We start from the raw sequence: 19,410 nt of genomic DNA on the forward strand, positions 1-19,410 counted from the left end.
GTTTTGACAGAACAGAATAAAACCAGTAAGCAGGTATCCATCCCTCTTGTTCAAGGAATATTAAGCTCTATAACTACAACTACACTGCTCTAACAAAATTCTGGTTCTTCTCAAGTCACAGAAATATGACTGATAATTGCTACCCTTGGACTGCAACTTCTTCCCTCTTGAAAGGCCAGAGCTTATTTAGCACTTCTGGTTTTGTTTAAATCATGATCAGATAAGTCAGGAAGCAAGTTTCTTTCCTTCATGTGAAGTACTCCCCAGGTTTGACTTTCATAATTTGTGCTGCAGGACAGGAAAATGAAAACTACTAATTAAGACAACAAAATATGCTAGAATAAAAACTGAAGAACAGAATGTTCTAATCCTTTTTCAATATAAAATTTTGTACCAGTAATATGCACACATTAAGCTACAGAGTTTTTTTAAAAGTCATACCTACCCATATGTCACTCCAGCAATACTACATTTCTTAAAGTTCATGATATTGCATGTTAGAGTACCTGTTTTATCAGAAAACAGGTATTTAACCTGGAAGGGAAAAAACAAGTCTGATTTTCAACTTGCATAGTAATAAAACTCAAAGCAGAAAACAGGAAGATACTCAGAGTCATATTGCTCAAAGGTCACAATATTGGCCAACGCAGGCTTATTACAGCTTGATTTGTCTACCAGATCTACAGAACAAAAATCAGGCAAATTATTTAATTGCATTAATTCTTCATGTCTAAATGTGGAAAGGCTCAAATAGTAAGTATCAACTACCAAGGCTCTAGTGTGATCATTACAGATGTACTTGGTTGCACTACTTGGACATTCACCAAATCTTTCAACTGCACTAATCTCAAAGAGTGATTAGAAATTAAAACAAAGACTCCTGGGATTGTTGAAGGCTCACTAGAATTTTACACACTGAAGGCAGTCTGTGTTTCAAAGATCACCAGGAATGTTTGGGGATTTTTTTCCTTCTACCTATAAGCACAGAATATGCTAGAGTAAGTCCAACTGGTACTATGCAGGCAAACAAAAAATGTTTTATCTCATGTCCACTCATGAGCAGTCCTAAAGTACACAAAACACAGCAACAGTTAGCACTGCCCAAAGTAATAATCCCTTAATGGAAACAGTGATTTTAAGGTAAAACTTGGAGGCAACCCCATCAAAGCAACTTCTTGGAGCATTAGCAGATTCAAAATTCCCACCTTCAAAGGGCCATAACAGACCAAAACTAATTGCAAGTTAATGATACCACAGTTGTACCTCTGCACCAGGTAAGACTTTCAACCAGGAAGGGATGATGATACATGAAAGAGTTAGACAACTCAAAGACAAAAATAATTTTACTATAGTTAGAAGAAGCTTTTCCTCAACAATTGCCATTCAGCTTAAGAGACTGCACTACACTACTTGATCCTTTAGTTGTGCACTGTACTGCTACTGAATACAGCATTGGAAATGGAGCCTTTGCAAGTCAGAAGTCAAAGTGGGTACCTACACTTCTGAGGAATTTTAAGTCGTTAATAATTTCACCATAAAACAAAAATATCAAGGGCATCTGTGAACATGTAAAGAATCAAAAAATTCAGTCTAGTTACACAGAATCACTAGTAAGCCACTCCTGAAAATAACATGTGGGCCACCAACATATATTATGCCACACATCCTTTACTTCAGGCAAAAATAACACCATAATTTGGAAGTTGATAACTTCACATCAAAGTGATTTAAACAGAAATCAAATTTCAGCATTCATAAGAAAAATGACCAGATTAAGCAGGAACAATATTGACTACCCCCCTACAGAGCAGGATATTATTATCCTTCAATAAAATACGTATGTTTAAATACATAATGTTACCTCCAATACTAAAATCATGCCTATTATGAAATTCACGTAGTTCAGTTACAAACCTATTGCCATCTTATTGTGAAGCTCCCATACCTTCTCAGTGATTTCTCATGGGCAGCTCCTCACAGCACTGACTCCTCCTTCCTCACAGCACAGCCAACAGACTCCAGCCCTCTCCTCACCCAGCTAACCCACTCTTTTGTAGCACTTGTCTCCTTATTGGACACAGCTGTGGCCTATTAAGGGCAGGCCTGTTCTTAATCTTTGGTGATTAGAACAGCTGCAACTCCTCAAGTGTGAGACTACCTTCTGCACTATCTTCATTTGCTTACATTCTGTCCCTCCACACAGACATATAACCTTGGTGGTCAAGGAAAAAGCTACCATTTCTCAAGTGTATTACCAAATTCCAACAGCAGAGTTATATTATCCAGTAAGCTTGCTCTGGGAAACCCTTCTGGTTTGAAGAAATGTTATTTCCAGAATAAACAAAGCTGCTACAACAACTAGAAGTTAATATGCAGGTATCCTTATCTGAATGGAAAATAGAAATGCTTGAAGGATCACAATATCTAAATTAGGAATACAACTGCTTTTTTTTTCACTTGCATCTCCAGTGAAGTAGTCAGAAACATCAAAAACTAATAAGTCCAGCCCTGTATGTTCTGTTCTGGTATAGACAGTCAAAATCACAGAGTATCTCTCCAAGACCTTTGAGAATAAAGCTTAGAGTGCACACAAGAAATAGTTTCAATTCCCAAAAATAAAAGTGTCTATATGACATTTAATCCTGTGATATCTCATTATTTCACTTGTAAGACTCAGACTAGAGAAAATAAAAATGTCCCATTAACTCGAGCCACAGAGCAAGAAAATAAAGCTGATTTGTACATCTTGTACAGTCTTGTACATGTTGCTCTTATACCTTTGCTCTTGAGAGAGTATATCACAATCATGACAATTCAGAAAATGTTATCTTACCTGCCCAAGTTCCTCATTAAGGTTTGAGGTTCTGGCCATTGCAGGTGTATCTGTTTCAGGGTAATACATATCTATGTCCTGAAATGAGAGCAAAATTAAGACTTATGTTATGCAAATTAAACACTAAAGTCTCTGTTCTTCTTTTAGTCAGCTCCAACTTGGCTTGACTGTCTTAATGCTATGAGCAGGCATTCTGAATGCTTGAGACAAACATCATCCCAGGATGAATATGGGTGCCTCCTTTCCAAAGTATACCTCCATCCTACAGGGACATGAGAAAAGACAGATTCAACTATAGGTAGCTAATAAACTAAAGGTGCAACAGAAACAACCCAAACTCAGTACAGTAGAAAGAAGTTCATGCAGTAGCCATGCTCATCATAAAGTGGTCAGTAACAATAATCAGTTGCTCTAGTCACATCTATGAGACAATTTTAGTGGATCCATGAAATAAACTTCTGTTACTACAAAGAAACAGCTGTTACACAAATCTAAGCAACTTCTCAGATATGCATCTCTACTACATTACAAGCAGCTCAAGGAACAGACATATTAAACTTTGCTTACACATGTTTTACAGTAACCTACTACATTACTCGAAGTCCAAGGATGAATGCATACCAACAAAAGGAATCTCTCTTGGTTTTGTCCAGCTTAAGAGCCACCACTAGAGTATTTCTGGCCCACAACTTGAGAAAGGCATTTTGAAGTCCAGGCTTCCCTGAACAGAGGGATCGCTATTTGGTTGTGAGGCAACATCAACTTATCTCCTTACGAAAACATTGTGGTCCATTCCAGAGGTGACCTTAAGGCCAGCCTCAAGATGTAAAAACAAACACAAAAAAACCCAAAAAACCAACAAGCAACCCCCCCAAAAAACAACAACAAAAAAAATCCCCACACCGACAACCAAGTCTAGTCTTGCCCTCTGCTGTGTCTCAGAGAAGCTATAAGATACCGAAGAGTTTTCAAAAGATAATTGCTGAACGTGAGTCAACTGAGAGAGACCTCCTTCAACCAAGAGCTAAGGCTACCTTCTCATCCTAAAAGCCTAAAATACAAGTCATGATTTGCACAGGGCACCTTCCTGTAACTAGATCTTTTCATTTCCTGTGAAACACAGAACTGATATAGAATAAAACCTGAGTTTCCCCCTGCCTTTCCCAGAAGTTGCATCAGAAAGTAATTAGAAAATCTCACTAAGATGTTAAGTGGGTTTTTATTTTAAATGTCAACATCCAGAACTGAGATACATTCACTCTTGCTACTTACCCAATTTATAAAAAGAGCCTGAGTAAACTTGACAACTTCCAATGTCACCAGAAGGCTGATTGGAATAAGGTTGTTGTACAAGATTATAAACGTCAGCAGATTGTATCCAAAGTTGACAGACAGCATTTCTGTGGATCAAAAGACACAGGACAATAGCAGACAAGTCTGAGTGGTATAGGGGCTATCATCTTTATGCAGTTCACCTAATCAGATTCAACAAAGCCAAAATAATAAGCTACTGTGTTGATGTCTAGTGTAAGGGCCATTTTAATATTGATTTCAACAGAAGACAGATAAAACACCTACACCATACCAGGTGAAGAAGGACAAGGTTAGTGAGGCTATATGTAAAAGAACAGAACACTTTCTGAACAATTTTTGCTGGAGAGATGGTGAAAAGTACAATATTCCCCCCACTATAACCAAAAATAGACATTTATCTAGTGTGTCAACTGCCCAATTAAGAGCCCCCAATGTCACTAGTAATATAACCATCTTTCAGAGAGTGCCTACTTGCTTCAGTGGAGTTAGGAAACAAAAAATCAACACTGAAATTAGTTCTAAAATCTGACATAATGGTCAGAATTGAGAATTTACCCTTACAAAAGAAATCAACAAGAACAAGTTGACTGTTAAACACTTGTCTAGTATATGAACTAAGGCACCCTGTTTAATCAAAGAAGCTGTTACTAAGGGTGACAACACTGGGAAACTTGCCCAAATAATTCTACCGTCACAACTGGTCCTAAAGGGAAGGGGAAACATTTATAGACAGCCAGCAGGAAGGTACAAGTCTCAGCAGAGACACAGGATGAAGGCTCCTGGTCACAGTGCTGCCCACAGCCTCTCTTTACAATCAAAGTCTCCACATTTGTATGCTCTCCATTTCCCTAGAAACTCAGAGAGGCACTTCAGTCAGTACACAGAACATCCAGCACAACAGGGTCAGAGTCCACAACTAAGGGTTTTCAGCATCATAAGTTAATTAGAAGTCAGGGGAGCAAACTAGGAGGAGACAGAATCCAGAGAAAATCACTGAAGCCTAATAAAGATCAGAGTTTGGACAAAGGCACCTCAAAGTGTGAGTACACAATAATTCCATAACTTCAATAAGTTTACAGAAAACAGAAGCATGCTTGGTATTGGAACATTTTCCAATACAATTTTTACAGAGATGAGACATGTAACCAAAATTTATCATCTACCTGCCAAATCTGAAAAAGGGTCTTTTCTGTGTGTGGCAGTTACAGAAGGCATAGAAATTGCACATTCAAAATACAAAAAGGCATCTATACAGACTATCATGTCATCTTAGTCTAATGCAAGTAAAACCTGTTTTGTACTGCAAGTTCAAGACTTCATTCCATTCATCTTTTCCAGTACTACTTCTGTCATTGGAAGGCACAAATCTAAACTTACTCATTAAAAAACAAGGGGAGAGCAGGCAAGAAGTTCTGAAAAGTGCTGACACTGCTACAAGAAGACATTACTACTAACAAAACCCAGAGTCAAAATATGGGGCATTTCCATGCTATTCCTATGGGGTTTTTTTCATTACTACCGTAACTACAATTCTTAAACTGCAGAACATACACTTGCCATCTGTTTTGCATCATCAGCAGACAAGGCATTTGCAGTTTCTGATAACTGCTTTAAGATCTGCATCTCAAAATGCTTTTAACACCACATTTTACAGCTAATGTAACCTCCTTAAAAGTCTGCTGGGGAGTACTTCATTGCTCATGACCATCTTTGATAATGAGCTAATAAATTTGAGGACTAAGAAAAATCAAATAAAACCCTTCATATAATGATGCTAAAAGATCAGTTTTCTCACAACAAGTTAACAGAAGCTAAAGACAGAAACTTTACCCAATAAATAAGAATTTGTGACATCCACCATTTCAATTTTCTCTAAAAGAGCAGATCAGCATTTCTAACTCAAAGAAACAAAGAGAAATCCTTTGCATCTGTATATAAGCATAAAGCTGAAGTAGGCATCAGACTGATACTCCCCATCCTGTAGTCAAATACTGTCAAACACAAGGCTGCAGTACATGAGAAAAAAATACGTGTATGGTATCTCTACAGAGATGGAAGAAGTGAACACCAGTATCCAAGAGTAACTCTTGCCCCTCTTGTTTCTACCCTGCTCCCTGGGTGCCAGCCCAGTGATATTTACCTAACCTTTAGAGGCGCCACTGGGAAGCTCACTTATGTCAGCCTATTCTCAAAAACAATATATTAGGTCATGAAAAAACTAGAAAGATACAGGGGGTTTTGGGCTTTTTTTGTGGTTTTTAAATTTATTTCTTATTTTATGCATTAATTCAGTGAAGGTAAGTGCCTGGCTGCCCCTGCAGTCTGAAACATCACTGGCCCAGTGCCTGCATACTCACCGTTGGAGCCAAGGTACCAGACAACTTCGCCGTGTGTTCTGTTCCATAATAAGGCACCTACAGAACTCACAAGGGCCATTACCAGAAGAATACAGAACAAAACCAGGATCTGCATGTTGGTCACTTTCTCCACATTTGATCTCTTCAGAGGTGCTTTGGTTGAATTCTAAACAGCGGCAGGGGAAAAAAAAAAAAAAAAGAACCTGGCAATGGCTTTTACAAGAGAAAAATCCAGAAGCAAACCCAGTCTTTACTTTCAGAGTCCTTTAGAGCACCTGCTGTCCATCCCATTGATGCTTAGCAGCAGTGATCAACATACACATGTTGCCTGTCTCACCACGCACTCCCTGACATTAAGGAAATACAGGACTGCTGTCTTAGTAATAATCATGAAGATAATTACGTTATGTCCTCAGCTGTTAAGCATCAGTTTTAAATGCCATCCAGCTACCAGATAAGTTAAGATGAAAGTTAGCTCTATTAATATATTGAACTGCTTTCACTTCATTGTGAAACATGCAAATTGGAGCACAATGGACCCTTCTACTCCTCAAGACCTCCAAGCCTTAACTATAATGAGTCAAACTATTTCATCAAATCAAGTCAATGACAATGAGAATACAGGAAATAAGACCAACTTCTATCAAAACATACCCTTAATCCCCTTAAAACCTTTACCTGCATGAGTTTTGTATCATGTCCTGTATACACAACAATACCCAAGACCCACTGAGTGTTTCTCAGTTGTGCACCTCTCAGCAAGATCTGGTCTGGACCAACAGGAACTGGGCTGCAAAATAAGAAGTTCATGAATCTTCCAGTTCTTGGTAACACTTTAAAGAAGATAGCTCTACTCCTAGCCTTGCTCCTCAGTTAATAATACAAACAACCCCAAACAACAACAGGAGAAGAAGGTAATAGCAATATAACGAGCTTAGACTGTTCACACAACTAAGAAAGCACTGAAACCTCTGTAAGTCTAATTCCTGCTAAAGCACAGTAGGGCAGAGCTGCTCCAGTTATCCAGAACTTGAGAAATTATGTGGCAGCAATAAATAAGCTTATTCTGCACTTGACCTTGGCTAGTACATTCTCTCTCATATCAAGGGCAGAGAAGCATTCAACTTGCAAAGAGACCATCCATTTCAAGCACACTATATCAAATACACAATTAAACAAGCATTTGAGAAAGCCTGTATCAACCATGTGACTTCCAAGTGGGATGCAAGTGATCATCTGCTATTCTAGGACTGAGCTGCCCAAGGAATATACATTTGGTAAAGGAAAACAGGTACAGCCAAATATAACATGTATGTTCCTACCAACCTGTCACAATCTGTGAATTTGAGTACTAAAACGACATACTTTTCTTTTAAGAGTTCTAGAAATCAAAGTCACAATGCCTGAGCCTCCAGGTTCTGGGATCACTTTTCTCTACAAACTTCACCTTGGTGCAGCCTTTGGCTCTTGTTCAAAGGGAAAGGTCTCTATTTCTTCTGTGTATCTTGTGTAATAAGAAGGCCCTAAAAACCCCAACCATCTCCTTGAATTCTTCTCTTTAGATGTACCTTTTAATAAAATATCACCATTAATTACAAAGAAATCAATACTCCCATAACGAGCAGAAGTACTCATGCAAAGACAGAACTGTGTTCTCTTATACCAGCAGATGCTCTGATTAATAAATATTAATTATTACCCTCCTCTTCTCCAGCAAAAACATGCATGTTCTCAGAGTTCCAGACTAAAAGAACGGAGGAAACATTTTTCCTAACCAAATGAATTCACGGCTTTGTTGTCAATACCTTTGACCATCTAAGCGCAAGTTTCCAGTGAAGTCATAGAGATGGCGGTTGGGTCCTTCACATTCTATCCTCCCAGACACTTTCATCAATTCTTCCCTGGACTGGAGACTAGCAGTTTGAGACAAACCCTGCAGAACAATTTAAAGGAGATTTTCGACAAAAACTGCTATTAGAAGGCAATCTACGAAAATGGTGCTTCCTTTTAACATCTATGAACCAAAATACAACTAAATCTGTGGAGGTTTGTTACTCAGGATCCTGTTTTGCTTTGGTGGGGTTTTTTTTGGAGGGCTGGTTTTCATTATGTTTTGGGGTTTTATTTTTTTGTTTGATATTCAATACCTATTTCCTGCAAGGAAAACTCATTATGGACACATAGAAAACTACAACCAAGACTGAAACTCTCTACACAGATCTTCATATTACCTACATGGCCCCTCTTTAACCAAGAGGAAAGTAAAATCCACAAAACACAAAGTTTGATACGTGCAGGAGGAAGTAGGAGAAAAGCAGCATAAACAGACTTGGCTTTTTGCTCAAAGTATAGCTGCCCTGACGTGTTATGGCGGCTAAATACAGTTGTTCTTAAGTGTAGTCTTTCTTGGGTTACTGCAGCCAATATGCTCTGATCCTCCTCAAGGTCAATGATCAGCCTGTCACACAACTGCAACAACATATTGGTACTCTACATCTGAGCACATGCACAGCATCCCACTGCCTTTCTATTAAAAGAGGAATCCATGTCGTGTTTCTTTTGGCAGAATTTGACTGCAGCACTGCAAGATGGAGCAAGGCCATATTTTTGTATTTGAAGCATGTCCTGAAGCAAATAAAATCCTACCAGAGCTCAAGACCAGACTTAGTAGCTTGATCTGGAACATTAAGTCACATTTCTACAAATGTAGCAAAGAAGCAGCAAGTGTAGTTTTTTAAAATAAATTATCTGTGTTACAAAATCCTAATCTAAATACTTTTTTTAATGAAAGAAGCCAAAGATTCTTAACTATTTCTAAACACTATAAGCAACACTACTTCTGTAACAAAACTAGAAAGATCCAAATAAATTCTTCTGCTTATCACAAAGATATCAATTTATAAAGATCCTTTTCAGCTTCTGCCTCTGCATAATGTTCATAAAATAGTATTTGTGACAGGAGACACTGCAACTCTCATCACAAGCATAGCTGATCTTTTTATGTACAGCACTTAAATTCCACCAACTAGACCTTCAGCAAAACACATCCAAGGTCTGATTTGTCTCTCTGGGCTTAACATACTTGCTCCAGGTTAGTTCCTTACACTTCCACATGATGCATTACTGCTTGGGTTTGTATCTGTTGAAAAGGCAAATTACAGCCACTTGAAGGAACATGCTTTTTAAAAAAACAACAAAAAAAAGCACTTGTATTGTGGTCATGCAAGCTAGATGCTGGTTCATAACTAATATTAAATAGCTCAAAGAAAAAAACAATAAATTTGGTTTGTTTTACCTGTCGTATTTTAAGATTCGTCTCCCCATCGAGATTAGCTGTTTCAATATAGCACATGGCTTGTGGTTCACTGTAAGGAGTGTAAGATTTTCAATATTAAAACTCAGAACTTTTTTGTACACCACTTTTGCACTAATACAGTCCACTATAGACTTCTTCAATGCACTGCAGAAGACAGAAAACTATACTGGCAGTGTACATCATGAAAGTTAAAGGTACATATTAAACAGACGTCTTTGGATATGGTCATACAACAAACTACAGAGAAAGACAAGTCTAAATCAAAAATCAGTAAGAATTGAACAAGTCATTATAAACTTAGATGCTTAAAGTGGATTACTCTGAATTGCAATCCATTAAATTGCTTCCAATTTTAAGAGCTACAGATGAAAGAGCAAGTATTGAACAGTATAAAAAGGGGATATGTTTGGATGAAGACAGCAATGCTCTCTGCTATTGAATTCTGTCTGTGAACTGAACACACAAAATCACCTTTGCAAGGTCCCCTTAATAAGGGAAGTACACCCAAAGTCACTGCTAAACACCTTTTTCAAGCATGAGAAAAAGGTTTGTTAGGATTGAAGGCTGTAACCTGCATCTTCCAGATGTGTTTCTGCCCTTACCAATAGGGACAAAAATCTTCCTCCTAGAACTGAACTTCCTATTAGTCAAGCTCTCACCTATATGTAACAGAGGAGCTTAGCATAGGTGTGATAAGGAAGAGTACTTTTACTAGATCTTTTCCTGGCATGCCACTCAAGATTCAAAACCTCTGTGTAGCACCACCAAAACAATTTTTCTGCCCACTGTCTTCTCAGGCTGCTAAGGAATATCAGTTTCCCGCCTGGACTCAAGCAAGTGCTTCTTCAGCATATCACTTCTCATACTCTTGATAAATGACTATTTTTTTTTCCAAAGTAACAAACTGTTCTAACAGCAAATGTACTTAATCAACAGAACAGTCAGGAACAAGGGCTCCTTAGAAAAACAATAATTAAGAAATGGACAGGTACATTTATAACACAGTAAGAAGCCAGATTATTCTCTCCAATAATTTTGCTTTGAAAAGAAAAAATGGTTGAGTCTATTCTTTGTCCCCTCCTACACAGTAAATTTGAATATGAACCCAAGAAAGACACTGATGAGAGTCCAGATTGATTCCAATTTTACCTCTGTCATACACCTTACCTACTATAACTGAAGTGGTTAGCTCAGGAAGGAGACCTTTTGCAACACAATTCCTCTAATTTCCACAGAAATGGCATGAACTGTGGAAATGAGAAATGTGGACGTGTTTCCATCAAAGTTGTGTTAGAATTAAAATATTTTTCCTTCATGTTAATTCATTCTTTATGTAAAATTTGATGTCACCTTTTTGCTGTACAGGAAAAGAGAGCCAAGATAAAAACAACTGTCGATTTACCTCTGACAATCACCTCAGACACAGAAAAATCAACATATACAAGCAAAAGAATTCACCCCCTTCAGAACATGCAGAGCTTTCTGGTGAACTGAGGACACTTAGTATTGATATTTAAAGGAATCATGGGAATAATACCAATTATAAAGCAGAACTGCTATAGAAATTGCTATTTATTTCAAGTAAAGTTTCTCCCAAATCAACATGCTTTGGGTTAAATTTTCTATTTATTATGTGGTTATCAAAGACAGCACGTTAGTAGAATAATGCAGAACAAAAAGCTGGCTCACACAGTTAAGAAATAAGTCAAAAGGGGTTTTTAGTATAATACATTAGAGAAGTTCTTAAGTAAAAAATTCTTCAATGCTGAAACAAAATTATTGATGTCCAAGTTCAGCCTAACTGCATATTAAGTTGACAACCACTTATTTAAGATCTGAGGCTTGTTTTGAAAAATACAATACTGTATACCATGGAATGGAGGTACCTCTATCCTTCATCATGCAGTAATTCAAAAAGACTGAGCTTCAGCATAGAGCTTAGAAAAAATTGAAACCTCTCAGAAACAGCACAGACAAGAAGGATGGAGCAGAAAATACAGGAGCTTGAAAAAACCAAGTTCCCTTAAAAGCTGGATCACGTAAGAGAACTGAATCCCTGAGACCAGAGGAATCTGCAGTCACCACTGAAAAGCACACACACAGGAGAGAATTATGGAGGTGTTGTAAGGTCTGGCTATTACAAGCATATTTATGAACAGACAGGAGTTGTGCTGTTGTCTCTTGTTAACACCTCATCTGTCTAAGCAAACTGTGGTTTTGATTCAGCCTCAAGTTGCTCTACAGATCCAGAACCCAGACTAGCAGTCAAGTACCACTCAAATGCTTTTAGGAACTATGAGACCTCAATAAACAAGAGGGCTGGGCAACTACCAAGCATATGAAGTTTAACAAAGGCAAGTGCTGGATTCTCTGCCTGGGACAGGACAACCCTGGATGCGTGTACAGACTGGAGAATGGGATGAGGGAGAGTAGTCTCACGGAAAGGGACCTGAGGGTCCTGGTCAATGGCAAGTTCAACATGAGTCCACAGTGCCCTGGCAGCCAGGAGGGCAAAATGCGTCCTGGGGGAATTTGTCCCATACTTGAAACTAAACCAAGAAGGACTCAACAGGTTACTGTCCCTCCCATGCTAGAGATGGGCCATACAAGTGCTGTATCCAAGAGAAGTAGTGAACAAATGAAGTTCAAAGGCTATTTTATTGTTTAATGCCAACAGAACTCGCCTTTAGGATATACTATTTGAAAGAGAAATCTTCCTGGGGGAGCACAGGAAAATATGCTGAATACTCAGGGGAATTAACTGGAAGAAAACCTAAGCCTCCTTATTTAAGTGGAGGGATTCTCAGAAGGCCATAGAACCAGTCAATGCAAAAAGCTCATGTTAAGAACCTTCAGTCTTCCAACAAACTCATCAATACAGAGTATTATGTACCTGCAATTCATAAAGTGAAGCCTTGAAACACCTTATTTTAGAAGAGCCTATCTACAATGATACATGAATCAAACCCTAGTAAAGCCATATTTTGTCACGGAATTTTGTTGAAATTTGATTTTAGATGTGGAATAGAATTAGTGCTATCTGATGTCTGGTTTTATTAATAGCAAATACAGAGATTCAAGTCCTCTGCACCTCAGTTCATCAGACACATCACTTCCACACCCATTCAGGATACCTGGTAGATATTATGATCATGTCTGCTGGAAGATGCTGCCCATTGGTGACCTTCACAATATCGCCTACTGCTACCTGTGGTGGCCAGGAGTACAGTAGCATGGAAGAGAAAAACAAACAGTTCGCTTGTCTGGAATGTTAGTTTGTTATTTTCTTTCACACAGTCAGAAAAGCAGCATCATGCACAGAACAGCTCGAGATAGTTTCTCTGAAGGTCAGAGTACTTTTCACTGCAAGTTTGGAAATATCAAAGCCTTCCCTTTTCTGAATGCAAAGTATAAAATTCTATAGAGAAAAAAGGTACACTCAGATAGATTAGATACACTCAATTAGAAATTGTGAACTTCTATGGCTTATATTTAATAAAAATTACTTTTTTTTCTATAATTCTGCCATTATCCAAATTCAGGGGTTTTCTTTAGTCATATTTTTTCCCCTAGTAAGAATATTTAAACTTTACCTTCATCTTTAAACTTCCCCTTCATTAAGTATCAAGAGTTTTCTTCCATTCCTTACCTGGATTACTTGCCTACCCAATCATCACTATAATTTTCCCTCAATTCTCCTCAGATGCACTGCTTGTACTAATCACTAGCACATAGTATCTCTATGAATCTTGTCCTTCCTTGACTGAGATATGCAGAGTTCTGAATTCTGGAATACTGTGTCTCCTCCTACACAGGCCTAAGACTTTCCAGCACCTTGAGTTAGTCACATATGCATGGGACTTTCATTCTCAAAAGAGTCAAGTAGCACTCTCAAAACAGTAAACCAGGTTTGCCCAAGAAAGATGAAGTTGCTTAATGCCAATGCAGCACTGAGAGTCTGAAATGGGCTTAAAATACTTTCAAGATATTAATTTATAAAAATGGAAACAGATGGTATGTTTGAACAAGCAGATTCATTAGTTTTCTCAGATACCACTAAAAATAAATTCCCTACCACTTTCAGCACAAAAAAAAAAGGAAAAAGTCAGAAGTCTGCCTTAAAGTGATCAAGGAGGATAATACAGAACTGTTATTCCTTAACCATAAATGCAAACCTGGACAACATGCAGTTACAGACACAAGTCAACTCAAGAAATGCCTAAGGGTATAAAAAACCCAGATTCCAGGCTTGACCTTAAACTTTCAATTCACTGTCCTTTGTACAAAAATAGGACTTGGAACAGCATAAACAGGAACCACATTAGCCATCTGAATCCCTGGCAATCTTGAGCTTCTACTGTAGCCTAACACTTCAGCAGGATAGCTTTTAGGTGTCTTGAGACTGATCTCATTCCTCAGAGGTTTTAAAAGGCTGTACTTTTTCCTCAATTACTAGATAAGAGGGCTAATTTTATCCTTTAAAAGGCAGTAAGAGCCACAACTAGATCAATACATCCTAAGGCATTTCAGCAACTTCCAGGTCTTAGAAATAAAGCTCACCAGACCCTGGCCAAGGGCCTCATAGAACATGGGTCCCAAGTGCCTCAGGTAGCAGCAGGGCTGGTGTTTCTTACTTGAGCAAGCAGCTTACTAATTAGTCTCAAAGCCCAGGGACTTTTTAGCACAGGCAGCAAAGGGAGTCTCTATTAGAGTTGCAGGGGAGGTACAGCATTGCAGTGAAAATTACTCTTCTAGGCAGACTCAAACCAAAATACTGTTTACAGTTTACCTATTAACTGCACAAGGAAAAACACAACAGTCCGTTAGCATTTGACTGTAACACAGTACCAGGATTTAAAAATGGGTAGTCAGGTGCCTTGCTCAGGGCAATTTTGACTACTGGAACAAAAAGGATCCCTCCCATCCCCCCCCACCCCAAGTGACAGAGAATTCTCATGTAGAATACATTAATTCTAAGCCTCCTAATGAATTCTGGCAAGAGTAATTCTTGAACTCTTGTTTTCCCTCCCTCCCATCCTTAGGTTTTATTTACCTCTTTCCACATAATGTTCTGCCACATCCCATTTCTTAGAACTGGAAAGAAAGCTTAAAGTTAGATTACAGAAAAAATAGCCATAATTCAGACAAATTTCAAAACAACTGTATCAGCAGTAGCAAACACAATAAGAACCAACACAAAAATCAGAAATGTATTTTTCAGAAGCTGGAACTTCTTTTGTGCACAGCTGTGGGCATGTGAATCCAAGAAAGAGGAAGAATCTGCCCTTCATATTTTTACAATTTTTATCTCCTGCCAGACAACAACAGTTGGTGGCCTGATTTCTTCATGGCATCACTTCATACTAACATGCAGATGGGCAGCATTGTTTCTTGTTTGGGAAATTACCTTGCTTAAAACAAAAGAAATCACTGCCCACTGTCAAGCAGTATTAAGAAGCACCTTTACTCTGTGTATGATTTACCACAGAATTTTCACTTCTTATCTTTTTCCTTGCATTTTATTAAGAATGTTTTGACTCTGGCACATCCAACTTTACTACCATTACCCATGGCCCATATAAATCTGAGTCTTAACTGCCAAGCAGGCTCCAAGCCCTACTGAAAAGCAACAATCAGCTTTGGCAGACAGGGAATCCTTACTTCTGAAGTTCACATTGAAACAAGACAAAGAAAACAAGGTACTAAAACAAACCTCAGTTTCTGTAGGGCTCCAATTCTACACTGCCATCTTAACACACACATTAGTCATTTACCCTGCAGCACGCCTTTCCATCTAAGCACCTCCTCTAGGTGATTCTACACATACCTAAGACTACTCCAGCCAAAACAGTAAGGTCAAATATGCCCAGTTGCTTCCAAATAACCCAGTTCAGTCCAGGTCCAAGCACAGCAAGTTCACCTTGACTGAAAGCAGCTGTAGCCAGTTTTCAAAGGTGTTTAAAAAGTGCAGTGTGCAACATATCAGAGTTAAGAGGTCAGTCCCCTACTTTTGAATATGAACAATCTTCTCAGCTCTATGCATTTCATACATGTGGCTCATCTGAAAATAATACACACTCTCAGAAAAAAATTCTGCTGAGTACAGCCTTGACCATCCTACCGAGGATATGCCACTCCACAAACAGGAATGCAAGACTTGTCAGAATAGATGAAGCAGAAGAAGTCTCTTGACTCCTGTTCTCAGGCCACACACACTGAAGCACTGAACCCTGATATTTACTATTGCAGTGAATGGACTGCAATGAACTAAACTATTTAACAAAAAAAATGGGTGGGCAGCAACAGAAGTAGTGCCAGTGATGTGTCAAAAAAAGCTGAGCTTTCAACCAAACAAGTACAGTTTGGATGAATAACAGCAGTTTAGGGGAATAACAGTTTTGGTGCACCCCTTCCATCCCTCATATACACTGCTGTTGAACTAAGCTCTGCTTAGTTCAGAACTCAGAAGCTTGAATGCAGAATCTCAAGGGGAAAGTCAAATACTTGCAGCCTTGACTCAAAACTCAAACCTTCAGAGAGGAGTTGCAACACTCAGCATCTCCTGTGCCATAGTTCAGACAGCTCCCTACTCCACCAGAAAGTTTTGGAGACATTTCAGTAAACATTTTGTTGACATTGTTGTATGCTCACACACAAAGGTATTTTGCAGCATCAAGTGCTACAGACCTGATCTGGAAGGCAATTTACTTCAGAGAACATTTCACTTGCAATGCTTACTGAAATCAATTTAGTGATTAAAATTAAATACCCAAGCAAATTACTGAAACTATTTTCTATTACTGAACTATTTCCTTTTAAACTCCTAATCCCACAGTCTAAAGAGAAAGCTGCCATTAGACATAAAACAGTTTAGAAATTCTGGGGTTGCAATTTCACACCTCCTACTCTGCTCAACCCAGTTTTATAGGAGTACTCCAAAGGACAGAAAAGGACATGTCTTCTCTAAAATATTTATAGTAGGATAAAATTGATGAATTATTCGTTGTCAAAAGGTACTTGGTTAAAGCAACAAAGGACAAGTACCTAAAAAGACTGTTTCAACTTAAAAAGAGTTTCAATATAAACCTTCTATCTAGGGCTTTCCAAGACCAAAACCCAGTTCTAGATCTAGGACTTAATGCTGACACTCACATCCAGCCATGCAGGGCCATTTGAAGTGAGGCTGCTGAAGGGGAAGCATCTCCCTCCCATCAGTCTTGTTCCAGAGTTTGCTAACCCTGTGCTTTTCTAATATTTGAGTTCATCCCATGCAATATTAAATGCTCATTACTTATTCTATTATTTGAAAATGGGAGGATCAATACATCAGAAAAATTATTACTGAGCTCTCTGTATCTATGCAATAGACTGCTAAGGGGCTTCCCTTGGAATTATATGGAGTCTGGTCTCTAGATTTAATGTCATCACCACAGACATCATGTGAAGCCATCCAAGACAAAAAACACTGGCTCAGAGCCTAAACACACTCCACCTCCTAATGCAAATGTTCAGTGCTCACCTGGGGCACAACTTCAATTTTAGTTTGTTCCAAAGGGAATTTAATTCCTACATCCCAAAGCCACTCTGCAAAGCAAACTGATGTTTTCTATGGTAAATTTAAAACAGGAAAAGCACTTTGAAGATACACAACTGCTCTAAAAACCTAAACAAGATAAATGCAAAGCCTACATGACTGCTGCCGCAGTAAGCAACCAGCCATTGCAGGCAGTGGAGTTCAGGACACAGCCAAGCAGACAGCAGGCATCTGCTTCTCAGTGAGCTCAAATACTCTCCACACTGAATGCATTGATTAGACACCACTCAGCTACAAGAGCAACCTAAAGCCACACAGAGAACCTAAATTTATTTCATCTTAATCCCACTCTGAACCCAAGTTATCTTTTCACTCTGGTAATACGTGTCTCAAGAATAAGCCTCTTTAGCCTTCCTCTTAAGAAGTAGGAGGATACAGTTTTAAGTACCAGACTGAAAATTTATTTAGAGTATTCAAAGGTAAAAAATAAAATCTGAACTCAATTTTTGAAGTGCTAAGTTCCACTTAGCTCCATTAGAACACGTTGTGTTCGTTAAGGATGTCTCTCCACAATTACTGTGACAAATGTCCCTTGAAGTGTTTGTTGGCACACATTCTCTACCTACAAATGAATTCTAACTGCCTCTACGACCTCTGAAAGGACCATGTTTCATATTACCCATAACAAGGCCTGTTGCGCTACAGCCACTTAATTGCCAATTGCTTATGACTAATACAGTGTTCTTGCACTCAAAATATCTTCTCAGATCTTTTACAAACATTACCTAGGACAACTGATAAAGCAATTTCTTTTGATGTGTATTAATAAACAATCTTAATGATCAACCCAAATTTTCAAGCCCAAAATTCAGTGGAAAAAACAGGCATAATGTTTGCAGGACTATCTGAAGCATGGAGCTAGCAGGTTGCTCACTTCCCCATGCTCCTTTAAGTGTTCCTCTAGCTTTTTGACACTTCAGGTACTTGTGCTTGGGAGGAAGGGGCTCTTCTTGGAGCTCAAGTCCCTGTGTTCCCATTTCACCTGCACATTTGCACAGAGAAGGAGAAGTGGAGCTGTCCAACATGGGAACGTGGAGTTGCCTCGACCACAGCACAGGACAATCACAGGGTGGCCTTTGACAAGTTCTTCCTATTTTCTGCACAGGTTTTCAGTTAAGGGAGAGGAAGAAATGACAGTGATGTCTTCAGGCATACAGTGACAAGTACTGTCCATACCTCAGGGATATATGTAGGCATTCAGTGGATATCAGTGTTAAATTCTCTTTTGGTGACACTTCAGGAAAGCAAAACTAAAAAATCCCCAGACTTACTATATTTAAAGGGCAGCAGCATTTCCAAAAATGACTTTAAATTCTTCTGACAGCAGCTTTTAACATTTCAGGGGGTTGTTGGCTTTTTTAGTTCGGGATGTTTTGGTGTCAAAATCATCAGGATGGAGTTGGGTAAGGAAAAAAATTGCTCAGTTTTATTGGAGGAGCTGAGAACTATGTAACTTTGGACAACCTTGAAATTACATGAACTTATAAATTCCAGTAATCCTCCCAATGCCTCACCCTTAAGTGTCAGGCCATCAATCATCAGTCTGAAATCTTTAGCCAAGTAAAATCCTAAATTAGTGGTAAGTACCTAGTGCACAAGATATGCATTCCTCACCACCATGACCATTAAAGCAACAGAATTGCTCAAACGTAAGCATTCACTATTTGCATTTTAAATACTTCAAGACTGTTTAGTCTTACCTACTGTTTTCTTTTTATTCACTGCACTGTCTGCCTTATGCCTTTTCTGTAAGGAAACAACACATTTCATTACACCTCATTACACTTCATCACAAATTTGAGAACGATTAGAGCTAAAAATACAACAAACTGCAAGATGATACATTGGGTTCTTTTTGCCTTTACAGGGTTTTTTTTCTGTTTTTTTAAAAAGTCACAGATCATCTAAATTCAAATGGTTTGTAAAAAAGTATAAAGAGTATAATTATAAACTTCAAAGTGAAAGTCACCGTGTTGGAAGTCAGGCTGAAACCTTT

At 38.5% G+C, this 19,410-nt stretch overlaps 1 protein-coding gene across 5 annotated transcripts in view; it reads right to left on the reverse strand.

Annotated features, from left to right (window-relative positions):
• The window catches only part of ATP8A2 (ATPase phospholipid transporting 8A2), a 313,460-nt gene that overhangs the window by 242,190 nt on the left and 51,860 nt on the right, over positions 1-19,410 (reverse strand). For all 5 annotated transcript variants that reach the window (XM_074535255.1, XM_074535256.1, XM_074535257.1 and 2 more), the window contains 10 exons: positions 19,115-19,160; positions 14,874-14,914; positions 12,955-13,028; positions 9,800-9,869; positions 8,310-8,437; positions 7,183-7,294; positions 6,505-6,670; positions 4,106-4,233; positions 2,834-2,911; positions 446-534 (listed from right to left, as the gene is read on the reverse strand). In XM_074535255.1, coding sequence (XP_074391356.1) covers positions 446-534; positions 2,834-2,911; positions 4,106-4,233; positions 6,505-6,670; positions 7,183-7,294; positions 8,310-8,437; positions 9,800-9,869; positions 12,955-13,028; positions 14,874-14,914; positions 19,115-19,160 — 932 coding nt within the window. The remainder of the gene's footprint in view (positions 1-445; positions 535-2,833; positions 2,912-4,105; positions 4,234-6,504; positions 6,671-7,182; positions 7,295-8,309; positions 8,438-9,799; positions 9,870-12,954; positions 13,029-14,873; positions 14,915-19,114; positions 19,161-19,410) is intronic.

The sequence above is a fragment of the Zonotrichia albicollis genome, chromosome 2 (genome assembly GCF_047830755.1).
Source record: "Zonotrichia albicollis isolate bZonAlb1 chromosome 2, bZonAlb1.hap1, whole genome shotgun sequence".
In the NCBI taxonomy this organism is placed as follows: Eukaryota; Metazoa; Chordata; class Aves; order Passeriformes; family Passerellidae; genus Zonotrichia; species Zonotrichia albicollis.